The sequence below is a fragment of the Pinus tabuliformis genome, chromosome X (genome assembly GCF_031772625.1).
Source record: "Pinus tabuliformis cultivar Carrire ecotype Pingquan chromosome X, CPIR1, whole genome shotgun sequence".
Lineage (NCBI taxonomy): Eukaryota > Viridiplantae > Streptophyta > Pinopsida > Pinales > Pinaceae > Pinus > Pinus tabuliformis.
This window is the reverse complement of record NC_142308.1, coordinates 1,174,993,780-1,175,017,964: the sequence shown is the minus strand read 5'-3', so window position 1 is coordinate 1,175,017,964 and position 24,185 is coordinate 1,174,993,780. Positions and strand designations below refer to the sequence as shown.

Here is a 24,185-nt window from a genome sequence, read left to right as displayed (position 1 = left end):
CTGGCACTGATGCATTAGAAATCGTAGTTCATGAACAAAGAATCAGGTACCCAATGTCCTAGATACTTACGAAGACTCCAACGTTGTTGCATCCGATCAAGGTTGATGAATGGTTGTTGTTTGATGAATGAATGTTGTTTGAGATGACAAGCTTGACTGCAACATGGAATCTTCCATGGAATCTTGTACATGGAATATTCCAGCAAGTAGCCATAGCACATTGACAATCATTAGTCTCATTGGTAGAACAGAGACTGTCAATCAATAGTCTCCAATAGCATAGGCACAAGACTCATAACTATGAGTAGGAGAGGCAAAGGTATGAGCTTAAGAGCCTGTTGATCCAGTAGTTTATTTAGTCATTGAAGCACACGTTTACCCATAACCAATTCATTTTCCATATTGAGACTTTATAAGTAGATACAAAGGCAGTTCCAAGCATATAATCTTGTATATAGTTTCAAGAGCTTGTTCCAATATATTTGTCTTCACCATTCGCGTGAAGAGACATAGAATCTCTATGGCAAAACATACAAACTATCCATCTCAGTACATACAATGAAATCCTTCTGATTGTCAACAACATTGAGTTTTTGGTGCTAACCATGCGCGTTTACTTCCTCCCCTTCCTGGAAAGCATCTATTGAGAAAGCCTCATCTTCCTACGACCAAGGCAGATGAAATAATTGAAGTTTGTTATGTTCAAGATTTGAGAGGGCAAGATCATGATTCTTTGCCAATCAATTTGCATTACACAAGAAGCTCGGAGGCTCTGTACCTTTCTAGAGGCAACTCAAATAGTACGAAAAGGTACTCAGGACTTTATTTAGCATCATCAATAGCAGTTTCCCCACTTCATGAGATTTTTGGATACTCTTCACCTTCAGAGATGATAAACAAGGGTATTCAAGAGAAAACTATTGTTGCCAGTCATCAAAAGAGGGCCAACTCAATAAATTGAAACCATGTTGGGAAGACTTTTGATTTGAATGATACAAAGATTGTAAATAAGTCAATTGTGGCAGTTTAACCACCTCACACATATTGAATCTTGGGAAACTCCAAAGACACCATGGAAAGGTAACACCAAGAAGATCTGTGGAAAGAATCAGGTAGGAACTGGAACACTACCATCACAAGATTTCTTAAGAAGAGCATCAGAGATTTGAAAAGAGGTAATCAAGGGTCAGAGGTTGTCAGGCCAAAAGTATCAGTGAATTGAAGGCCTATACATGACCATGTGGTTAAGAAGGCTGAGAAATATAATGGACTAGTTGATCCTAGAGATTACTGGTAAACTAGCAATAATAGTATCCTACTTAGGCAGTCCATCTTGGAGTTTACTTGTAAACTAGCAATAATAGTATCCTACTTAGGCAATGGATAATTTCCAAGTATTTGTGGTAATATTAATTTCTCAAGGATAGTGTCAGTTGATAGTCTACATTACAATGTTCTTAACATGTATTTTGATTAAGTTGGTTCAGCAGCAACAATTGATTCGTTTGGGTTAGTTGAAGCACCACCTGTATAAGCTTCTTTAACACCCCCACTAGTTTAATCAATAGTTATCGTACTAGTTCCACTGGAGTGAGATCTAGCCCTTTCGATAGATCTAGCAACATCACTGGGATATAGAGTAGAACAAGTAGAAGCACCAGGAGCACAATGAGCTTCTTTCTTAAGAGCAGCTTGTTCACTAGTGATTTAGAGGCATAGATATTCTCTAGCTTCTCCCACATCTCTTGTGCTTCAGATGCTTAAGAGACATTTAGAATCACTTGATTTGCTAGACACAATCGAATAGCAGAGATAGCCTTTCTATCTATTTTATTCAACTCATTTTGTGTCATTCCAACTGGTCTCCCTATAATTGTTGTCCAAATATCTCTATCAAGAATAATATCCTCCATTTATATTTTCCATATAGTGAAATTTCTCCCATCAAACTTGTAAATCTCTACTTTTTTTTCCATTTTGACACTAACTAATTGTTTACTCCAGCTGCAAATCTCCCACTTAATCCAAACATTGTATTTCAACTTATTCTACATATTATAAGAAAGCATACAAGAATAGGACCTTCTCTGATTACAAGCAACAAGATTAGAAGAGAATAAGCTCTTATACCATGAAAAGAAACCTGCAGAAATAATAGAAAAGCAAACACATACACAAAGAATGCAAGCACTGCAAAATAACATACGCAAGTAGAGATCAACGAAGGATCAAAGTAGACCAATGTCTATAAGAACAGTCCCTCTAAATGTTGTTTTCTATTCTCCAATAATATAGAAAAAGTATGCATCCATGACATCAATGTATGCACAAGTGCAGCTAGGTGCACACACTTCCTAACAGTTGAACGTTTAAGCTAGTTGAATGCATTTTGTCAACTTAGTGAATCATCTTGGAAACTGAGTGCCACATCATTTCCAACATAGTAGGCATAGGAGGCAGTTGATGGAGACCCAGATCCAGACCAAGATCCAGAAGCTAGAGCATAGAGAGCATCGAAGCTAGAGGCAGTAGAAAAGTCATAAGCATCAAAGCAAGCATTATATCTAGTTAGAAATCCATATAGTAGTTATAGAGATCCATTTTATGCTTTGAAAGACCCAATTCAAGCTTCCCTTTTCCTGGATACAGATCTACCAGTAGCATCTAATCCAGATCCACCAGTAGATCAAAGAGTTTACCAAGCGTAAGAAGTAGCAGGAGCCAATCCAAAAGAAAACATAACGAAATCCAATTAGGTATAAGATGAAATTAGTGAAAAATTAGGGAAATTCAGCAGCGAGAGAAGGTCCAAAATGGTTCAAGTCTTCAAGGATAGAATGAAGTAGCAAAAGAATACCAAAAATAATACCAAAATCATGAAAGAAATATTCATTATGAGGCTTAAGAACAAATTCGACCAAAAGATAGGTGTCACGCAAAAGTATGATCGATTATGCAAGCTGCAAGAAGTGGACAAAAAGAAGTTATAACATGAGATTCACGTAGCATGCATCGTATGATAAGACCACATGCACTTTCTACTTGGGATCGAATCCTGGAGGATTCATTCAGGTATTACTACCAAGCTGGTTTTTGGGGTCTCATGGGTGGGTTATGTCTTAGTATAATACCTGTAAGTGAATTTTTGACTAGTTTCTGGCTTCTTCATGACAAGAGAAATTTGTATTGGAAACATAAATTTGAAGATTATTTTTCTTTGTAAAAATTTACCAATTTCTGGATATATGGTATGCAGCCTTTCATAGAAGAGTTCAATTATCCTATGCCAAGGGACTGTGTCGGTGGAAAAATCGCATTTTAGTAAATGGTTGGGAACTCCATCAAAAATACTTGGAATTGCTTGCTGGCAGAGGTCTACCAACCACAAAAAAAAGTCTTACCACATTGAGATCAGTGGAAGAGTTGTGGATAAGGATACTAAAACAGAGCTGAAGAGTCTTGGCAAGTTCGCACTAGTATACTACTTGGCACAATCAAAGCAAGAAGTCAAAAATTGGTAAAAGTGATGCATATTATAAATGAGAATAAGGTCAATCATGAATGAGCAGAGGGCTATGAGCAGGATTTGTGCTCGAGAAGACATTTACTTTCTAATGTTGAATGATGAAACCTTTTCATCCGTATACCTAACAACAGGCCACCTGATCTTTCTCGGTGAACGAGTTACCTGATGTATGGCTAAATAGTAAGTGCATCAGTGCTAAATGATGTATCGGGAATATCTTTAAGATCCTAAATTTTGAATACCACCACACTCAAAAACATGGTAATCAATATCATAATGTAATGCAAGACCATAAGATCAACAAAATGTATGACATATCAATGGATGATTCACCTTCACGCTCTTCAAACTATGCACAGTAATACTAGTAATACTCATAAATAAGGTAACATATAAGTAGCATGTAAAAGCAATAAAACCATCATATAGTCCATGACCATGATCAATAATAATATCATCAATGTGCCATTGGTTTATTGCAGCCCTATGTGCTTCAACTCTGCTGAGTCTCGACTCTTCAAAGAAAGTCAAAAAAGCATCCATATGACCGATATGATAATAGTATAAGTTAATTTCTTACTATTCTCGTGTCTAGATATAACACGCAAAGGGAAGAAACAAATACCAATTAAATAATGCCACTAATACATATAAACTACTCATAAGATTATGGATGTTGATAAAACATAATTGTATCTATGCCACAACCATTTCCGCGATCTAAATATGAAATAATTGAAGATTCTCCCAATGATGATCCATGTACCAATGTTGACAAGAGTTGTAGGAGGTAGGCTGGAAAAAAACACCCAAAATCACTGGTGTGTTGGTCAATTTCAACCATTCTGCTTTGGGGAATAACTTTCTTAAACTCCACACTATCACAGGGAGAATTGCACCCACTAGGAATAACCACACCAAGTTTTTGAATGGCCCAAGTGGCCTGAAAAGGCGTTTCGAACCAACTAGACCCTATATGACTGATGCATCAATCGCTACTCTGCCTTTGGAACATGTCCAAGGGCTGTCAAGAGGCAGAGAATCCACATCATAGATATTCTCTATACCTGCCAGCATCCAACATGCAATGCATAGATTGATTGTACCTACAACTATTGTGCCCACAAGCTGTGTACATCCACAAGTTAGCCCCTGGACTCAAAAATAGTTAATCAAAAATTGAACCCCATGACAAAATGATACTTGTGGTTCATAAATTTGTTTATAAGATTGAACACTATAGAAGAAGTGAAAACTATAAGAGCCACACCTGAGCAGCATACATGCAATGTGGAGGAATCTTCATGTAGTGCCCAAGCTTCAAGTCTGCAAGAATAGAAAGAGCATGTATTGTACTAATCCTTCCATATGTCTTGAAAAGGATATTGGCAATTGGTTTTCCAGGCAATAAGTACCCAATAATAAATTCCACAACAACATTGTAAGTTGGTTGTTGTTTTCACAACAATACAAATAGATTTTAGCATGAGTATAGTTCACTTCAAATAGCCAGCCCAATTACAACCCAATGGGCATAAAAAAAAGCATGAGCTCACACTTGCTTTACTAGCATGGGTAGGCATGGGAGATATTTTGATGTAATGATTTCCTTTTATGTACTCTTGGAAGGCAAGATAACTGCATCTTATCAGTGTCGTTTAGAAACGAAAAAGGAAATGGCATTTAGAAAATTATATTGATCTATGAAAGTAGCATAGTTTTTTGGTGACTACAGAATTCATTTTGTTTCCCCTATTCATAGGGCTTCTCTGGGGAAATAGGTAGTTCAATAGGCAGGAAGAAACATATAACGTATGGATGGTCTGATAGGAAGGAAGAAAAATATAGTATGCAATATCATTAATGGGAATATCCTTTTAATGGAAAAGTTGAGTTATGAAACCTTTCAGGGACAACTGATCAATTCCATTTGGGTGAAGTTACAATCTCTAATTAGAGCCGTTTATACATATTTCAGCTAGAATTGGCAACTTGAGAAAAGATATCAATCTCTTGAAATCAGAGTCAAGGTGGACATGCTAGCTCTCCTTGCTTAGTATGGAGGTTAAATCTGGGTAATTGCACCTTGATTCCATGTTGAATCATTGTTGATGTACCTTTTTATATTTTAGTGATGAAATATAAGATGCATATTCCAAAAGAAAGGGTTAATCAATGATGCCATACAAGCATGCCTAAGTTAATGAGCATATAAAACAGGTACCATGGAAGCATTGTACATAGATACATCTCCTCCTCATCAACTTGGCATTAAGTAGATTGAATATGAGAAATTTTATTGCTTAACAAGAAAGGATGGGAAAGGAACTTGATTTGTAGTTGCTTGAATCACTCCAATGGGAAGACATAATATGCATGCAAGCCCACATACCAGTAACATACCCCACCATGGAAGCTGAATATCATTCTTCCATTTGATGTAAATTATAAGTGACAAATCCATGCTTCCTGCCAGTAGGATAAGAAACCGCCACTATGGTACATAATTGTAATATCTAATCAAGCGTGCCTGGATATCAGGTTTATTGATGTTTATAGAAGATCTGCTTTGCTTAAGGATTCCACTCCACGTAAAAATGTTTGGTAAGTTTCTTTTGGTGGGCATGTCATTGAAGGAATCCAAGCAACCCCAGAGTGAATGCAAAAAAAAAAGTGTAACAAAAATCATAATACATGGGGATGAGTGTTAGGAAATCAGCTCACAAAAAGATAGAAAAGATAGATCAATGCCTTAGAATTCAGTGTCTTCAAGGGGCCAACCTCCTTTACATTACACAAATGAACAATTCTTGGATGACACAAATGACTAAACCTCCCTTCTATATATAGGAGTCTAAGGGGTTACAATATAATCAAGCTGACATAATAGTAATAACATAAGGGCACAAAAATAACAATTGTGGGTTTCTACGGGGCATACTAATAACAATATGGGGACAATAATAACAATAAGGGATACAATGACAATAGTAATGGAGGAATCAATAGTATTATAGGGGCCTAACATGCCCCTTTCCTTCCAAAAAGCATTGTCCTCAACGCTTGAGTAGTTCTGCATGTTTATGTATAAAATTCTCATCCTCCCATGTGGAATCTTCAATGGATAAGTTCTTCCACTTGATGAGATACTCCGAAATTGATCGATTTCATAGCTGTCGAGTTCTTTTTTTTGTGACTGCTTCCGGTTCCAATATGATTTTTCCTTCGTCATCAAGTTCTGGCAATATTTTTTGAACTGGGAGCTTGTCACCTATAACCTTCTTTAAACATGAAACATGGTAAACTGGGTGTACTCGGGAAGCTACAGGAAGCTCCAATTTGTATGCCATAGTACCAATCTTTTGCAACACCTTGTACGGACCATAATACTTTGGTGATAATTTATTATCCTTCTTAGCTTGCTTGAGGGACATTTGTTTATATGGTTGTAGCCGTAGGAATACCCAATCACCTACATCAAAACTTTTTTCACTGCGATGTTGATCTGCCTGTTGTTTCATTCTGTTCTGCGCCAACGTGAGGTTATCCTTTAAGAGTTGGAGAACTTGTTGTTGATGCTCGATTGATGTTCCACTGCTTGAACCTTAGAATTTTCTCTTAAATATGATGTGATGGATGGTGGATGATATCCATAAAGTTCCATAAATGGGGTCATTTTTACTACAGTATGGAAGGAAGTGTTATACCACCATTCAACTAGAGGAAACCATTTGACCCATTGTGTCTGTTTATCAGGTACAAAGCAACGAAGATATCCTTCCAAACATTTGTTTACTATCTTAGTTTGTCCATTAGATTGAGGATGATAAGATGAGCTATGAGCTAACTGAGTACCGAGACAAGAAAATAATTATGTCCAAAAAATTCCAGTGAAAATGGGATCTTTATCGCTTACAATAATCTTTGGGTTTCCATGTAGCTTTTGAATTGTTTCCATAAATGCAGTAGAAATTGTACTAGCTTTAAATGGATGTGATAATGCACAAAAGCGTGCATACTTGGTAAGTTTTTCAACTACCACCATGATGACACTCTTTCCTTCGGACTAGGGTAAACCTATGATAAAATCCATTGAAACCTCATGCCAACGTTGTCTTGGAATGGATAAAGGTCGTAATAGACCTGGGGTCTTAATTGTTTCAACTTTATTTTGTTGGCAAACCAAACATTCCGCCACAAAATTTTGAATATCCGATTTAAGGCCATCCCAAAAAAATTCCTTCTTAACCCTGTGGTAAGTTTTTAAAAATCCTAAGTGCCCTCCTAAGGGAGAAGTGTGCAATTCCATAAGAATCTTTTGTTTGAGTTGGGAATTCTTACATAGGTATAAGCGATATTTGTATCATAATGAATCATTTTTCCAACTAAATGTATCAGATGTACTGGGATTTTGTTGTATCTTTCGAATGATTTCCCACACTTCTTCGTCATTCTTCCATTCCTACCTTGCTTTGTTTATCCAATCTGGTTGGATAATAGAAATGGCGCACAACAATGCTTCTGCATCCTCATCCTTTCTTGAGAGTGCATCTATCACAACATTTAGCTTCCCTTTTTTGTAGATGATTTCAAAGTCATAACCCAACATCTTTGTGACCCATTTTTGTTGCTCTTCAGAGGATAATCTTTGTTCTAAAAAGTATTTAAGACTATCATGATCCATTTTTACCTTGAAGTGTCTTCCCATTAGGTAGGGTCACCATTTCTTAAGTGCATGTAGTATTGCCAACATTTCCTTCTCATAAATAGCTTTGTGTAAATAATTTCCCTTGATTGGACGAATTTCGAAAGCAATGTGTCTTTCATCTTGCATTAAAAAAACACCAATTCCATTTCCTAAAGCATCACATTCCACAATAAAGTTTTTTGTGAAGTTCGGCGTAGCTAAGATAGGGGCTTGGCACATTGCCTCTTTAAGATGTTCGAAGGCCTTTGTTGCTTCTGGAGTCCATGAAAATGCATCTTTCTTCAATAATGTTATTAGAGGTGCTGCTATTATCCCATAATTCTTAACAAACTTAGTGATAATACCCTGTCAACTTGAGAAATCCTCGCAGTGGCTTTATGGATGTGGGGATTTTCCATTCCTTAATGACTTTAATTTTGCTAGGGTCTACCTTAACACCTTCATGAGATACAATATGACCCAAATATTCCACCTCTTGTACTCCAAAGAAACATTTGGATCTTCTTGCATATAATTGTTTCTCCTCCAATAGTTTGAGCACCTTGTCAACATGTTCAACGTGATCCTTCCAAGACTTGTTGTAGATTAGTATATCATCAAAAAATACTAACACAAATTTTCTAAGGAAGGGTTTGAAAATGGAATCCATCAAACCTTGAAATGTAGAAGGTGCATTGGTAAGGCCAAAAGGCATGACCAAAAATTCATAATGAACCTCATGAGTTCTAAATGTTGTTTTCGAAATGTCTTCAGTCTTCATTCTTATTTGATGATATCCTGAACGAAGATCCAACTTGGTGAAGTAAATTGATCCATGCAATTCATCCAATAATTCATCAATGACAAGAATGGGAAATTCATGTTTAATAGTGAGCTTGTTGAACTCCCTATAATCCAGACACATGTGCCATGATCCATCCTTCAAGTGCACCAATACTACTGGAGCAGAGAAAGAACTTTGACTCGGTTGAATTATACCAGCCTCTAGCATTTCTGCAACCATACATTCAATTTCACTCTTTTGGGTATAGGGATATCTATATGACCTGATTTTTGGAGGAACACTTTCTAGAATCAAATGAATAGCAAGATCATGATCACGAATAGGTGGGAGACCTTTGGGGGTCTCAAATACCTTGGAATGATTTTCCAAGGCTTTTTGGAGATCTAGAGAAATAGATGATTTCGATGTGGGAACCTCTAGCGAGCATAATTGTGCAATTACACCTCATTGTTCCTTCTGTAGAAGCTTTATCATACCGTTAGAGCTGATTATCTTTCTCAGTTTCCCTGCAATACCCCTTAATTCAACTTCCTTTCATTCCACACAAAATTTCATGAAAATTTCTTGAAAATTAAAAGTTATTGTAGCCATTGGACTCCCAGTACAACATTAGCACCACCCATTGGAATGGAAAGCATTGGGCTATTCAATACATATTCTCCCATGGATAGCTTGATATTATGGTACTTTCCAGAGCAATTTATGGTTCCTCCACTTACAACCATCACTTGACACTCTGGTGCTGGATATAGGAAGAAATTCCATTCCTTTGCTATCTTACAATGAATAAAATTATGGGTACTTCCCAAATCAATCAACACTATTACCTTTTTCTTCTTGATATGTCCTTATATCTTGATAGTTAGAGGAGTGGTAATTCCATCCAATGCATTACAAGATATGGTCAGATTCGTTTCTTCTTTATCTAGGGTTTGTTCCTGGAGTATATCCTTTTCACAATCTATGTAGAATAATTTCTTCTCAGCACACTTATGACTTTTAGTGTAAGGCTAGGGGAAACAACACTTCCATCTTTATAGTTGTGAGTGGTAGGCTTCCTGGTTGCCATAATTTTGCTTTCCAATTTTCTTTCTAATCTGAATGCCTTCTCCAATAAATCAAGTTCCCAAAGGCGAGCCTCATGTTGGATATTGTCCTTTAAAGTCCCTATGAACACATCAATCCTATGCTCCTCTGGAATATCTTTTACCCTTATGTTAAATTTTTGGAATTCCTCAATGTGCTCCATCATTGAACCCTTTTGTTTGAGATTTATTAATTGCCTGAAAAAAGTGTTGCTTTTTGTATCCTCATAATGTGCTATCATTTCTTCTGTAAAAATTTCCCAAGTGGCAATTTGTTTACGATAACAAAGCCATCGATACCATACAAACTGATTTGGTTCCAAATATAAAGTTGCAATACGTACCTTTTGTGTGTTTTGCACATTATGGAGATCGAAAAATTGCTCCATCTGTAGTATCCATGTTCTGGGATCCTTGCCATCCAACCTCCTCATATCAATTTTTGGAACATGGTGGGTCTTCAATCCAACATTAGAGCCTATGAAATCATTATTAACATTTCATTTGCTCTCATCATGAGTTTCCTTTACTACCCTTTCACCATTAGTGACCATTTCTTCTAGCAACTTATTCAAATTTATGTTCAATTCTTCCATATTATCGTCCATGCCATTCATCTTAGCTTCCATGCCATCCATCTTAGCTTCCACGCCATCCATCTTAACTTGTATGCCATTCATATTAGCTTCCACACCATTCATCTTGGTTTCATTTACCTTTAGTGAGAGTGAAATTTGTCTTACTTGGTCTTGTAATTTTGATATATCATGTTGCATTTCTTCTTCTTCTTCACGAGTCATGCTAGAGATTTCAGGTTGCTTACTGATCCAGGTGGATCTTTAAACATAATGGCATGGGAAAAGTTAAAATTTCAAGGTGGCAGAAAGGCAAGTATCTTGACATCAGATCGAAGTGCTCGTCACCCTGATTCCAATGGTGCGAACGACACTCCAATCCGAGTCCGAATGAAGGAAATAGAAGCAGTCAAAGTTCTGGTTGACTTGCAGGAAACAAGGGAAATGAGGCATTTTCTCTTTAAAAAATGGGTTTAAAGCCTTTAAAAGGCAAATCACAAATGGAGGAGACAAAGGCGTGCTTAAGGCAAGGACGGAGGAACCCCCGATCAACGATCTCCGACTAATCGCAATCGGGGGCAAGCGATGGGCGATATCGGAGAAACAGAAGGCATAGACCCTGCCGATCCAATACGCAAGGTGCGATATCAGTGATCGCCAGGTTGTCAATCGGCGGATCGACATATCGGCAGTCGGCGAATCGGCACATCGGCAATCGCGGATTTGCATATCGGTGATCGGCAGATCCAAAGGAAAGAACCCCTGGGCCGTTATAGGTGCGATATGCCGATGCAATCTACCAATAGCAATCGATGATCAGTGATCAGAGATTCCCTGCTACAATGGCCATGGAAAACGTGATATACTGACAGCGATAAAGGGTTGGACCCGATGGGTTTATAGACCCGATTTGATATATTTTGAAGTCCAGTTTTTCGGGATTTCTTTGTATTTCTTGTGTAATGGGTTTTTTGATCATTTCGCCATGCGATAGCGAATTGCGATAAAATGTTGGACCCGATGGGTTATAGACCCGATTGTATGAAATATGAGTTCCGGCTAAAAGGCTTTCGGTCAGATTTTTCAGTGTATCCCGTGTATTATGGGTTTGAATGGAAAAAGAGCTATTTCGGGGTTTTGTTCGAACAGTCTCCATAATAAACAAACCGACCCCTGATTTAAGCATTCTGGTAACAAAACAATGACTATAAAACCCGATGGACATGGAAAAGTGCGGAGGAAGAGGATTTTTGGCACGCAGTTCGAGGCAGAAGCAGTGCAGGAGGGGTGAAAGTGCATTTTGTCTGAATTGGACAAATCTTATATGTTTTCAACCCCTCTTGACGCCACAGACGTAGTGGTGCTATCCATTTCTCCATCTGAGTTCTCCATTTCTCAGCCATTTTTTAGAATGGAGGTATAAGACTCCTTTTTATGTAACTGATGATTGTATTCTCATTTTTCATGCCATTTAATGAATGAAGGCCTCCCCATTGATCGAGCAGGGCCCGGAGACGTAGTCCAAGTTGGACAAACTCCACTATCAAGTCTTGTTGTCTTCTTTCATGCTTTTATGTGTTTCTTCTTCTTTTCTCATGGGCACATTAGATTTCTATGGTAGCTGCAATTTTCACATGTAATTCTTTAATACATCTATAAGCAAAAGATCCCTGGATCAAGTGGTATCAGAGCAGGTCTTTTTAGATATGAATTGCATGTTTGTATGCTAATAAGTAACAGGATCCGAAGAGGTGAAGGGGAACTAGAGCCTTTCGATCTCTAGGTAGGGCATGCACATCGAAGGAGAGACATGGCAAAAGATGAGGCTCGTCTTGAAGAGGAAGTAAACTTCCGCAAGACCTTCTATACAATGGCAGATCATGTTGAGAAGCTATTCTCAAGACTTGAAAAACTTGAAAGTGCAGAGAAAAGAACTCCAAAAGGACAAGGTTCAGTACACGGAGATGATGGAGGAGATCCACCTCCTTCTCCTTCCACAAGTGAAAGTTCTTCTTCCTCCCATCACCATCATCATAGGAATTCAAGGGATGCACACAAGAAACCTTTCTTTAAATTAGATGTCAAATTTGATCTTCCCATGTTTAATGGTGAAAGTAATGCAGAGAAGGTTAATAATTGGATTAGGAAGATTGAGATCTACTGTAGGATTCAGCAGATCATGGAGGATGAGGCAAAGATTCAGCTGGCCTCTCTACGGCTGAGCAGCACCGCTCTCGTCTGGTGGGAGAGCAGATTGCAAAGCAGTAAGAATGTGGGTAACCTTCTTTCCTCATGGCCTAATTTCATTTCTGCGTTAAAGGAACAATTTTATCCCTTGGGTTACAAGTAGAAAGCATTAATGAATTGGCAGTATTTAAGGCAAGGCAAAGGTCAAGATGTTCAAAGTTTTACAGAGGAGTTTAGAAAGCAAGCACTTAACTTGGGTATTGCACTTGATACACCTAAAGTAGTAACTAAGTATATTGGATCATTACATAGTTACATTAGGCATTCATTATTATTGTTTGAACCTACTACCATTGACTCGGCCAGTGTAAAGGCCATTCATCTGGAAAACAGGGGAACACATGGACAAGATGACCACTCAAAGAGAGCCACAGCAGCCAAGAGAAGGGGAGCAAAGCCCTCTTGTACACATTGTGAGAAAGAGGGGCATGATGAAGAGAATTGCTGGAAGCTGCACCCTGAGCTGAGACTTGAGAGGAATGACAGAAAGGGGAAGCAGAAGGTCGTCACCACCATGCAGCAAAGCCCAGATTTCGAGTCAGAGGAAGACGAGAAGGTCACAGCTATAGGATTTGCATGGGGTAGGCCCATTGACTTGGGGTCTAACTCTGGCAATGAGCTGAAGTTTGCAGCACTTGGGATCGCGGTAGAAGGACCCATAGATTTGGGGTCTGATTCCAGCACTGAATCAAGGATTTCAACCAACATAACTAAAAGGGCACTCCCCATAGCAGGACTCCAAGAACTTGAGGAGATCAACCACCACACCCAAGCAGAGAATGCTGAGCTAAGGAGGCTTCTACAGGAGGCAAGGGAAGAAAACCAAAGATTATTACGCCAGTTGCAAGCCAAGGACACGGCCTTGGAAAAGCTGCAACATAGCCATCTGGAGGTAAAAAGCGATTCTCCGATTTCATATGATTTTCATGATGATGAGTTTGTTGCCTTTGAAAAACATACTATAGGGATTGGATCCAAACTAATGAAGGAAATGGGATATCAAGGAAAGGGCCTTGGCATCAAAGGCCAAGGCATCATAAACCCCATCAAAGTCCAAGAATTTTTGCACCATGTAGGACTCGGATACACCAGAAAGGAGCTAGAGGCAAGCTCCAATATAGCCAGTAACCAACCAACGACAGACGAAGAAATTCCTTCCTCATAGTCTAGCGATAGCAAAGGCTCCATGAACACTTATCGAAGGAACAACAGGGGAAAGTGCCCCATGGAAACCTCGAAAGTTTGGAGGAGAAAGAATCATGTAGTCATTGCAACAAAGAGGGGCACCAACAAACCTCGTGTCTGATACTCCACGCTCTGGAAACATCGCTAGAGGAGTCAAAAGGTGAACATGTTCAACAGATAAATCCACCCCATTCACGGTGGTCTGCTTTATTAAGTTGGGTTTTTTAGGGGTAGTAGCTTGTTATGGCCACCATTGTAAATCATACGTTGCAAGTAAATGTAAAAATGATGGTGTGTGTCCCATCACTTCAAAGATGCAACGATGATATTTTGGCCTTTCCTTATTAGTATTTGAGGCATTAATTACTTTTTATGTAATCCTTGGCCAATGAGTGTGTGTTATGAACTCTTGGAAAAGAGGGGTTGTTGAGTCATGTGTGGTGTGCATGATTGCAAAAGATGTACTAGTTTCGCGTGCAGGAGATTGAAAGTGTGGATTGAGACAGTGTGCTAAGTGTAAAAGCTTTTGGCGGTCCAAAATCTCCTCAATGGGGAGGATTGATCCAGGTGGATCTTCAGACACAATGGCATGGGAAAAGCTCAAAGTTCAAGGTGGCAGAAAGGAAAGTATCTTGACATCAGATCGAAGTGCTCATCGCCCTGATTCCAACGGTGCAAACGGCACTCCAATCCGAGTCCGAATGAAGGAGATAGAAGCAATCAAAGTTTTGGTTGACTTGCAGGAAATAGGGGAAAATGAGGCATTTTCTCTAAAAAATGGGTTTAAAGCCTTTAAAAGGTAAATCACAATTGGAGGAGTCAAAAGGCGGGCTTAAGGCAAGGATGGAGGAACCCCCGATCAGCGATCTCCGACTAATCGCAATCGGGGGCAAGCAATGGGCGATATCAGAGAAACATAAGGCATAGACCCTACCGATATGATACACAAGGTGTGATATCGGCGATCGACGGGTCAACACATCGGCAATCGGCGAATCGGCATATCGGCGATCGGCGAATCGGCACATTGGCGATCAGCGAATCGGCATATCGGCGATCGGCGGATTGGCATATCGGCGATCGGCGGATCCAAAGGAAAGAACCCCTGGGCCATTATAGGTGTGATATGCCGATGCAATCTACTGATGGCAATCGGCGATCGGAGATTCCCCACTATAATGGCCATGGACAACGCGATATGCCGACAGTGATAAAGGGTCGGACCCGATGGGTTTATAGACCCGATTTGATATATTTTGAAGTCCGATTTTTTGAGATTCCTTTGTATTTCTTGTGTAATGGGTTTTTTGATCATTTTTCCAGGTGATAGCGAATTGCAATAAAATTCCGAACCCGATGGGTTATAGACCTGATTGTATGAAATCTGAGTTCCGACTAAAGGGCTTTCAGTCGGATTTTTCAATGTATCCCATGTATTATGGGTTTGAATGGAAAAAGAGTTATTTCGGGGTTTTGTTCGAACAGTCTCTATAATAAACAAACCGACCCCTGATTTAAGCATTCTGGTAACAAAACAATGATTATAAAACCCGATGGACATGGATAAGTGTGGAGGAAGAGGATTTTTGGCACACAGTTTGAGGCAGAAGCAGTGCAGGAGGGGCGAAAGTGCATTTTGTCTAAATTGGACAAATCTTATATGTTTTCAGCCCCTCTCGACACCACGGACGCAGTGGTGCTATCCATTTCTCCATCTGAGTTCTCCATTTCTCAGCCATTTTTCAGAATGGAGGTATAAGACTCCTTTTTATGTAACTGATGATTGTATTCTCCTTTTTCATGCCATTTAATGAATGAAGGCCTCCCCATTGATCGAGCAGGGCCCGGAGACATAGTCCAAGTTGGACGAACTCCGTTATCAAGTCTTGTTGTCTTCTTTCATGCTTTTATGTGTTTCTTCTTTTCTCATGGGCACATTAGATTTCTATGGTAGCTGCAATTTTCACATGTAATTCTTTAATACATCTATAAGCAAAAGTTCCCTAGATCACTTACTAGGTGTTTCCATTTTATTTATTCGAGGCATTAATTAATGCTAATAATTCTTCACTATTCCCTTTGAATTCCTTCAAACTAATTTTTCAAACCAATCTTATGCAAAATTTTAAAAAAACTACACACCTTTTTTTTCACTTTGTAAGAGCTCGATATTGAATCTATTGTATCTATGTAACTGCGGATCTCGAATATCTGAAATCTCATCCTGTGGTATCCCTTTGAGTCTTATTTCTAACCTCACAAGTCTGATCAATATTGGATTCTCCAAGGAAGAGTTATGCCAAATCTCCCACGGTGACCTGATTATAAACTAGTTCAGTGGAGCGAACTTGTACGACTTGCGACGTGTCACTGTTTCAACCTTAATACCTGCAACTAATACATAGAAAACTACAGGATGTCCTCTTTTTGAAACTTCTTACGAAATTTCAATCTGATGCTCAAAAAACATGTTATGACGATTTTCCCAAGGTCACCTGTTTGAAATGTAATTCGGCAGTCTGCAAAAACCCTAACTTCTTCAGATCATATCTCCGCAAATATAACGAGACAAGCTCTGAAATTCAGACCCGAAGTTCAAAACGATTTAGGCTCAAATGGGTTTTTTTTTAGCTTCTGAAACGTCGCAGAAAACAAGTTATATCGAAAATTCCATGATGACCCATTTGGAGTGGTGAAACCCTAGAATCCAAAGCTCTGATACCAAATGTTAGGAAACCAACTCACAAAAAGATAGAAAAGATATATCAACGCCTTAGAATTCAGCCTCTTCGAGGGGGAAACCTCCTTTACATTACACAAATGAATAATTCTTGGATGATACAAATGACTAAACCTCCCTTCTATATATAGGAGTTTAAGGGGTCACAATATAATCAAGCCGACATAACAGTAATAACATAAGGGCACAAAGATAACAATAGTGGGTTTCTACGGGGCATACTAATAACAATATGGGGACAATATGGGGACAATAGGGGCACAAAAATAACAATAGTGGGTTTCTATGGGGCATACTAATAACAATATGGGGACAATAGGGGCACAATAATAACAATAAGGGATACAATGACAATAGTAATGGGGGAATCACTAGTATTATAGGGGCCTAACAATGAGAAAATGACTGATATGGTACTTGGATATATTGTCGACCTAGCTCCCGCTCCCGCTGGCAATTTCAAACTGCCTGCGCGCTTGACTGGTTCGTGGCCCTGCCTGGCAGGCTGCAGCCAGTCCCTGCCCCCTCCGTCTGCATCGCTTCCTCCTTCAGGCCTCCCGCCCCTTTCCCGCTGGTCCCTTCCTTGGGCTCTTGAGCTGGCTTCTCAGACCTGAATGGCTGAGAACGCCCCCCCTCCCCCTGACCCTGAGAATCACGCAGAACTTTTTGCCTCTCTGATCCCAGGCAATGCAGCAGCAAAACCTCGTCCTTCTGTCTCTAAGTTCATCAAGAAGCTGGATGAAATCCCAGAGGTATCTCTTCCCCCATCTCTGCCAAGGAAATCAGCAATCACTCTCGCTGAAAGAGGTTTAGTTGGCCAGTTCACTGGCCTGTGGCCCTCCCCAAGAACAGTCCAAAAATGGGTGGAGCGAAACTGGATCACAATGACACAAGGGAAAATAGCCATCAGATTCTGTGGAAGGGGCTACTACACATTCATTTTTGAAACCAAGGAGGACAGGAATCTAATATTCAGAAACGGCCCCTATTTCATGGACCAAAGAGGCCTCTATCTGAACAGATGGACCCCAGACTTCGACCCAGAAATGGACATCCCAAGTGCAGTTCCAGTTTGGGTCCGTCTCCCTCATCTGCCGCTACATTGTTGGGGAGACGAATCAGTGAAGGCCATCGGGAACGCAGTAGGCAAATTCATAGACAGATCTGAGCCAAGGGAAAACATGCATGCATGCGCAAGGATATGTGTAGAAGTTGACTTGGGGAAAGGCCTTCCAGAAGCCATAAAGATCAAAGTCGACCAATGGACGCACATCCAACAGCTGGACTATGAGCAGCTGCCCTTCAAATGCAAGGTATGTCACGAATATGGACACTTTGCAAATAGATGTAGTAAAAATAAATCAAATGAATCCACTGAAGATGAAGAATCACCAAATGACCAATGGGAACATGTAAAAAGGAAAAAACCTTCTCATCCTCAAGGGACTAGCTCCAAGCCTCCTCTGAATAACCCCCTCCCTCCCCCTCCCCCCCTTGATAGCTCAGCTCCCTCCATCCCTTCCACCTCCAACCCTTTTGAATCCCTGGCAGCGGAAGATCCTTCCTCTCCTCCCCCCTCCCCTCGCACCACCCTAGCTGTCATTTCATCTCAGATCCCTCAGCCTTCTCCGCCCCCGACTATTGAAAGAATCCTCACTAGAAACAAACTGAAAGAGACCTCTCTTACCTCAGAACCTCCAAGAAAAGCAGGCCGAAAATCAAACAAGGAACTTCGAGACGAGGCAGCCGCAAAAGAGATGGCCACGGGAGCTCAACAACCAATGGACACCTTTCTAGACAGGCAAAAAGGAAGTGGGGAAAAAACCAAGGAGAGAGGTGGATCTCACCAAAAATCTGGTAAATGATGAATATGGTCTCTTGGAACTGTAGGGGAATGGGCTCCTCTCTAAAAATAAATGCAATCCGGGATTTAATTAATCAGGAGCAGCCAGACTTTCTCCTCATCCAGGAGACCAAAACATCAAAACAAGATTTTCAAAAGCAAGTGAAAAGATTCAAAAATTTTGAAGGTTATTCAATAGGATCAGAAGGAGTCTCTGGAGGCATTGGAACCCTCTGGAACAGGAACAAATGGACTCATATCAACCTCAAAGCGTGCAACTGGTGGATCAAAACCGAGCTCAGACAAAAAGCTTCTCAAGAAATATTCAGCATATATAATATCTACGCACCAAATCATTATCGGGATAAAGCAAGATGTTGGGAATCATTAACTCTGGAACTACAGTCCCTTAATGATAGTAAAATAATTTTGTGCGGAGATTTGAACCTTATAAGAAACGTGGAAGAAAAACTTGGGGGGAAATACTATGCAAATCCCTCCAGAGAAGCATTGGAGGACATAATCCAGACTCACAACCTTTTAGACATCCCTCCCTCCAACGGGAAATTTACATGGAGTAATAAAAGAATAGGCAGCCATAACATTAAAGAGAGGCTAGACAGGTTTTTATTGCAGGAAGGAATCACAGCAAGCTTCTCCTTCATCAAAATCAAAATCATCCAAGCCTCGGCCTCCGATCATAAGCCAGTAGCGATCAGCATGGAAAGAGGGAGAAATTTGGGGCCCCTCCCCTTCAAGTATAATAAAATCTGGGATCAAATTGAAGATTTTCGCTCCCTGGTTCAATCGCATTGGGCACTGGAAGTCTGGGGGTCGCCTCACTATGTATGGGAAAACAAATTAAAGTCTCTTAGAACAGCTATCAAACAGTGGGCCAAGGTGTACGCTGCCACAGAAAAAAAGAAAAAAACTGATCTCCTCATGCAAATGGAGAAGTGGAATAAAGACAAGGAGAACATTCAACCCTCCAATGAAGATCTCAGCCATGAAAAGGAAATGTTTAGAGAGCTCTACAGACAAAATCGAATAGAAGAAGAGGAACAAAGACAAAATTCAAGGTGCATATGGCTAAGGGCGGGCGACAAAAACACAGCCTTCTTTCATAACAATATAAAAATCAGACGTGCAAGGAACCAGATAGACAAAATCGAGGTGGATGGACAAGAGCTCAGTGACCAAGATGAAATAAAGGAGGTTGCCTTTAGCCATTTTAAATCCCTCCTAACAGCAGGCCCTCAGCAACAGGACAGCTCCGCCTTCCTCAGTGCTATAGAGAACAAAATATCAGATCTACAAAACAGAAACTTGGATCAGGAGGTCACAGAAGAGGAGATCAGGGAGGCGGTTTTTAGCATGCAACAGGACAAGGCCCCGGGGCCTGATGGTTTCACGGTGGCTTTTTATAGAAATCACTGGGATACTATCAAAAAAGATTTTGTGCGGATGGTTAAAAATGTCTTTAGAAATTACAAGATGGGAGACAACACAAAATCCTCTCATCTGGCTCTCATCCCCAAGGACATCAACCCTCGCTCCTTTGATCGCTTTCGGCCAATCTCCCTCTGCAATGTGTCCTACAAGATTGTAACCAAAATTCTGGCCAACAGGCTCAAAACGCTTCTTCCCCACTTAATATCAGCAAATCAAGGAGGATTTGTCCCCCACAGACAAATCACAGACAATGTAATCCTTATTCAAGAGGCAATCCACAGCAGCCTCAGCAGGCAGGAGCGAGGAATGATCATCAAACTCGACATGGCAAATGCCTTCGACAGAGTCGACCACCATTTTCTAATTGAAGTTCTGAAAAAGTTTGGGATATCAAACAACTTTATAAGCACTATCTCGGGGTGCATCTCCAATCCTTGGACTGCTCCTTTGATAAATGGTCGACCTAGCAGGTATTTCAGAAGCACCAGGGGATTGAGGCAAGGCTGCCCCCTCTCCCCGTTTTTATTCATCATCATGGCTGAAACTCTAAGCATCCACTTAGAAAATCTTCGCAAACAAAAATTGATAACAGGTATTGGAATAGAAAGAGGGATCAAAGAGATCAATCACTCGCTTTTTGCGGACGACACCTTGCTCATCGGGGGAGCCTCAAGCACAATGGCAAAAAGGTTCAAGAAAGTTCTGGATGCCTTCCTAGCTGCCTCTGGAGGGAGGCTGAACAACATGAAATGCAAGATCTACACTTGGAATGTTCCTGAACAAATCCAACAAAGAATTTCCTTGATCCTGGATATTCCAGTACAAAGGAACTGGAGCTTTTTTTCATATCTAGGCCTACCTCTTGCAAAAGAAACAGTGAAGACTGAAATATGGGTTAAACACATAGAGAAAATGAGAGGCCTCCTTCAAAGTTGGGGAGTCTCTTGGTTAAATCTGGCCGGCAGATCGATCCTCATAAAAGCTGTACTCTCTGCTCTACCTATCTTCCAATATGCGACCACTCTGGCACCTGCCAGCATCCACAAGCACATGGAGTTATTAATGAGAAGCTTCTTATGGAAGGGGGGTAAGCAAGACTCCAAGAAATTCAGCCTTGTCAAATGGGATCAAGTCATCCTCCCCTACGACAAAGGTGGGCTTGCTATCAAAATCCCGAGTTTTTCAAATCGGGCTATGGGATTCAAACTCATCTGGAGATTTCTCAATGACAAAGGATCCTGGTGGGTGGAAGTTCTGAAGAAGAAATACCTGAATGGCCCTTTTTTTAATCTACTTTCAGACCCAATAATTGAAAGATCTTGTACCCCGGTTTGGAAGTTAATCAAAAAAGTCCTCCCCCAGTTTAGAGAAAACATTTCCAAAGTTCCTGGAAGTGGCAAGGAAGTTAATATATGGACTGACAAGATCATGGGAACAAGACCGAGAAGTCACACTCAAAATTTCAGGCCTCTGCAAAGCTGGATGGAAGCAAACCATCTAACATCATTATTTCACATTTCAAATTGGGATCAAAATAATTGGCAGGGCTGGAAGGACATCCAAACCCCCAATGAACTCAAAGAGCTATGGCATAACCTTAAGGTCTCTCTTACAGGCGCAGCTCCCACTCATAGAGAGAAGGAGGACAGGTACATATGGGACCCAAGCGGGGGGAAATACACTGTAAAGGAAGGTTACAAATTTCTTCAGGAATCCACCCAGGTAACTAAATGGAAACTTTCCACAGCTGTCTGGAATTCTGAATGTATTCCCAAAGTCAAACACTTCAACTGGACCCTTCTCAAAGGAAAGGTGCTCACGGCAGAAAACTTAAGGAAAAGAGGGATTCTGGGGCCTTCAATCTGTTGTTTCTGTCGCGCTGAGGAGGAGAGCAGCCATCACATTTTCTTACACTGCCCTCTTATTCAAAGTTGCTGGTCACAGATAGTCAAACCAATGAAAATTGAGGGGACCTTTGATCAAATAACCAATCTTCAGGAACACTGGACAAGAAGCTATCCTTTTCCCAAGAAAGGAAAAAATATCATCATCCGCATATGGAAGTGTATCCCGGCCACTTTGAGCTGGCAAATCTGGTTGTCAAGAAACAATTGCACCTTCAATGAAAAGAAGCCCAACATCTCCAGCATTCTGGCTAAAACAACAGCGCTCATATCAGAAACAATAAGTGCTAACTTGGCAGCACCTCCAGATCAATCCAACTGGAACAAAGAAGAGCTAGAATGGTTCAACAAATTCAACATCAACTACAGCAGCAACCTCCTAATCCACCCCACCTCCAGCTCGAAGAGAATCCTATGGAAGCTCAGGGGCACAAGGGAAGAAGTAAACAAATGGCTCCAAGAACAACAACGACACTCCTTGCACTTCGATGGGGCAGCCAAAAACAATCCGGGCAGAGCTGGCGCAGGAGGCATCATAAAAGATACTCAAGGCAAAATACTGGTAAGATATGAGTGGGGTCTGGGCCAAATGACAAACAACCTTGCAGAGGCATACAGTTTATATCTAGGCACACTAATTTTGAACAGGCTGAGAATTAAAAACCCAATCATAGTGGGAGACTCAGCTATTGTAATAGCAGCAATGGTGGAGGGAACAAACTTTAAAAAAGAAAACCTCAACAATGTTAAGTTCAGGATTGAATCGAATCTCAAAGAAATGGGAAGAACGACTTTCAAACATGTACTAAGGGACAACAATGCTGAAGCAGACTTCCATGCCAGCCAGGCATCCAATCGACACACAGGCCAAGTCAAGGAAAATGATTTCTGCTACGAAAAATCTATACCGTAACTGGAACAGCTGCCAGTTCAAATCTCGGGCAAGTCATTGTAGCATCCAAGAGAATCTCCGGTCTATCACTTCTACCCCTCCTTCAGGCGATATCTGGCAAATTCCAGTCCTTTCACACGCAGCATCTCAGGCCTCGAAATCCGACCTATCATTCCAAGTGCACATCAGAAGCACGCTCATCTCTTGGCATGCGTACAGAGGCACTATTCTTGGAGTTCAGCTCAAGAAGCGCAGTCACAGACGAGATAGTTCTTCTCTCAATCCAAGTGGGAGACCGAACCTCTCAGTCCAAAGGGAAGACAACAATCTCAAAGCTCGGATCATCGCACTCAGATCGGCTGTTCCTCAACCTCAAGACAGTTCGGTAACTTTCAGATTTTGGTTTTTCACTATTTCATCTTTATCTCCTCTGATATTTGTTGTTTCTCACTCCGCTGATCAGGCCCCCTCCTCACTCAGAACAACGCCCTGTTTTTCCTTATTTTCTACCCGTCTTTCTGCTGGGAGATCTCCCATTCTCAGCGCTATATCTCCCCCGCTAGCCTCTTCCCTTCCCTCTCTTGAGCAGATCCCCTCCACTCTCAGGCCTGTTACCCTTCTTTTCCCTTCATCCCCGTCCTTTTGCGCCTCTGAAATGGCTGAGAACCAGGACCACAGCGTCCCTGCAGACCTCCCAGAAAATCAAGAAACGCCTGAGAACCCTTTGGACAGAGTTATCACTAACAGCAACTGGAAAGAAAGAAGTTCAGTATGATGACTCCGTTAATCAGTTCTAATAATCCCTTTAATGACCAGCCAAATTTGCTTTCTTGCAGGTCTGTTTGTTAGGCTTTACAGTCGCTATCTCTTCCAATCTATCCTTCTCAAGTTTATCCACAAGAAGTCAGGGCCTGCGTGCCTATTTTGGACTTCTCTAACGCTTCTCTTATCCATCTATGTAAACAGTTTCAGCTCCAAGCTTTTTTATAATATATAAGTATCCGACCCTGTTAAAAAAAAAACAATGAGAAAATGACTATATAGTAAATGATGCATGTACTATGTTTTGATATATATAGACACACAGACCATTGCTTAATCCTATGAGTTGACAAACCAAGATCAAAGTGATGCAATTTTTGCTAATAATGCTAATCAATATGGAATGATATTAGGAATTCCAGTCTTGTTTAAGTAAACTGTAGACTTAAACAATAGTGTCAGCCCCTATCCTAGCTTACCTT

General features: G+C 40.5%; 1 protein-coding gene across 1 annotated transcript; it reads left to right on the top strand.

Annotated features, from left to right (window-relative positions):
* The first annotated feature begins 19,413 nt into the window (after positions 1-19,413).
* On the top strand, positions 19,414-22,962 carry LOC149144122 (uncharacterized). The gene has a single exon (XM_089452040.1). It carries the CDS (start codon positions 19,414-19,416, stop codon positions 22,960-22,962), a length of 3,549 nt encoding a protein of 1,182 aa, XP_089308166.1.
* Positions 22,963-24,185: the final 1,223 nt, after the last annotated feature.

What these genes read in the sequence shown, in the direction of transcription:
- LOC149144122 (XM_089452040.1), top strand. Translation starts at nt 19,414, where the DNA reads ATGGAAAGAGGGAGAAATTTGGGGCCCCTCCCCTTCAAGTATAATAAA.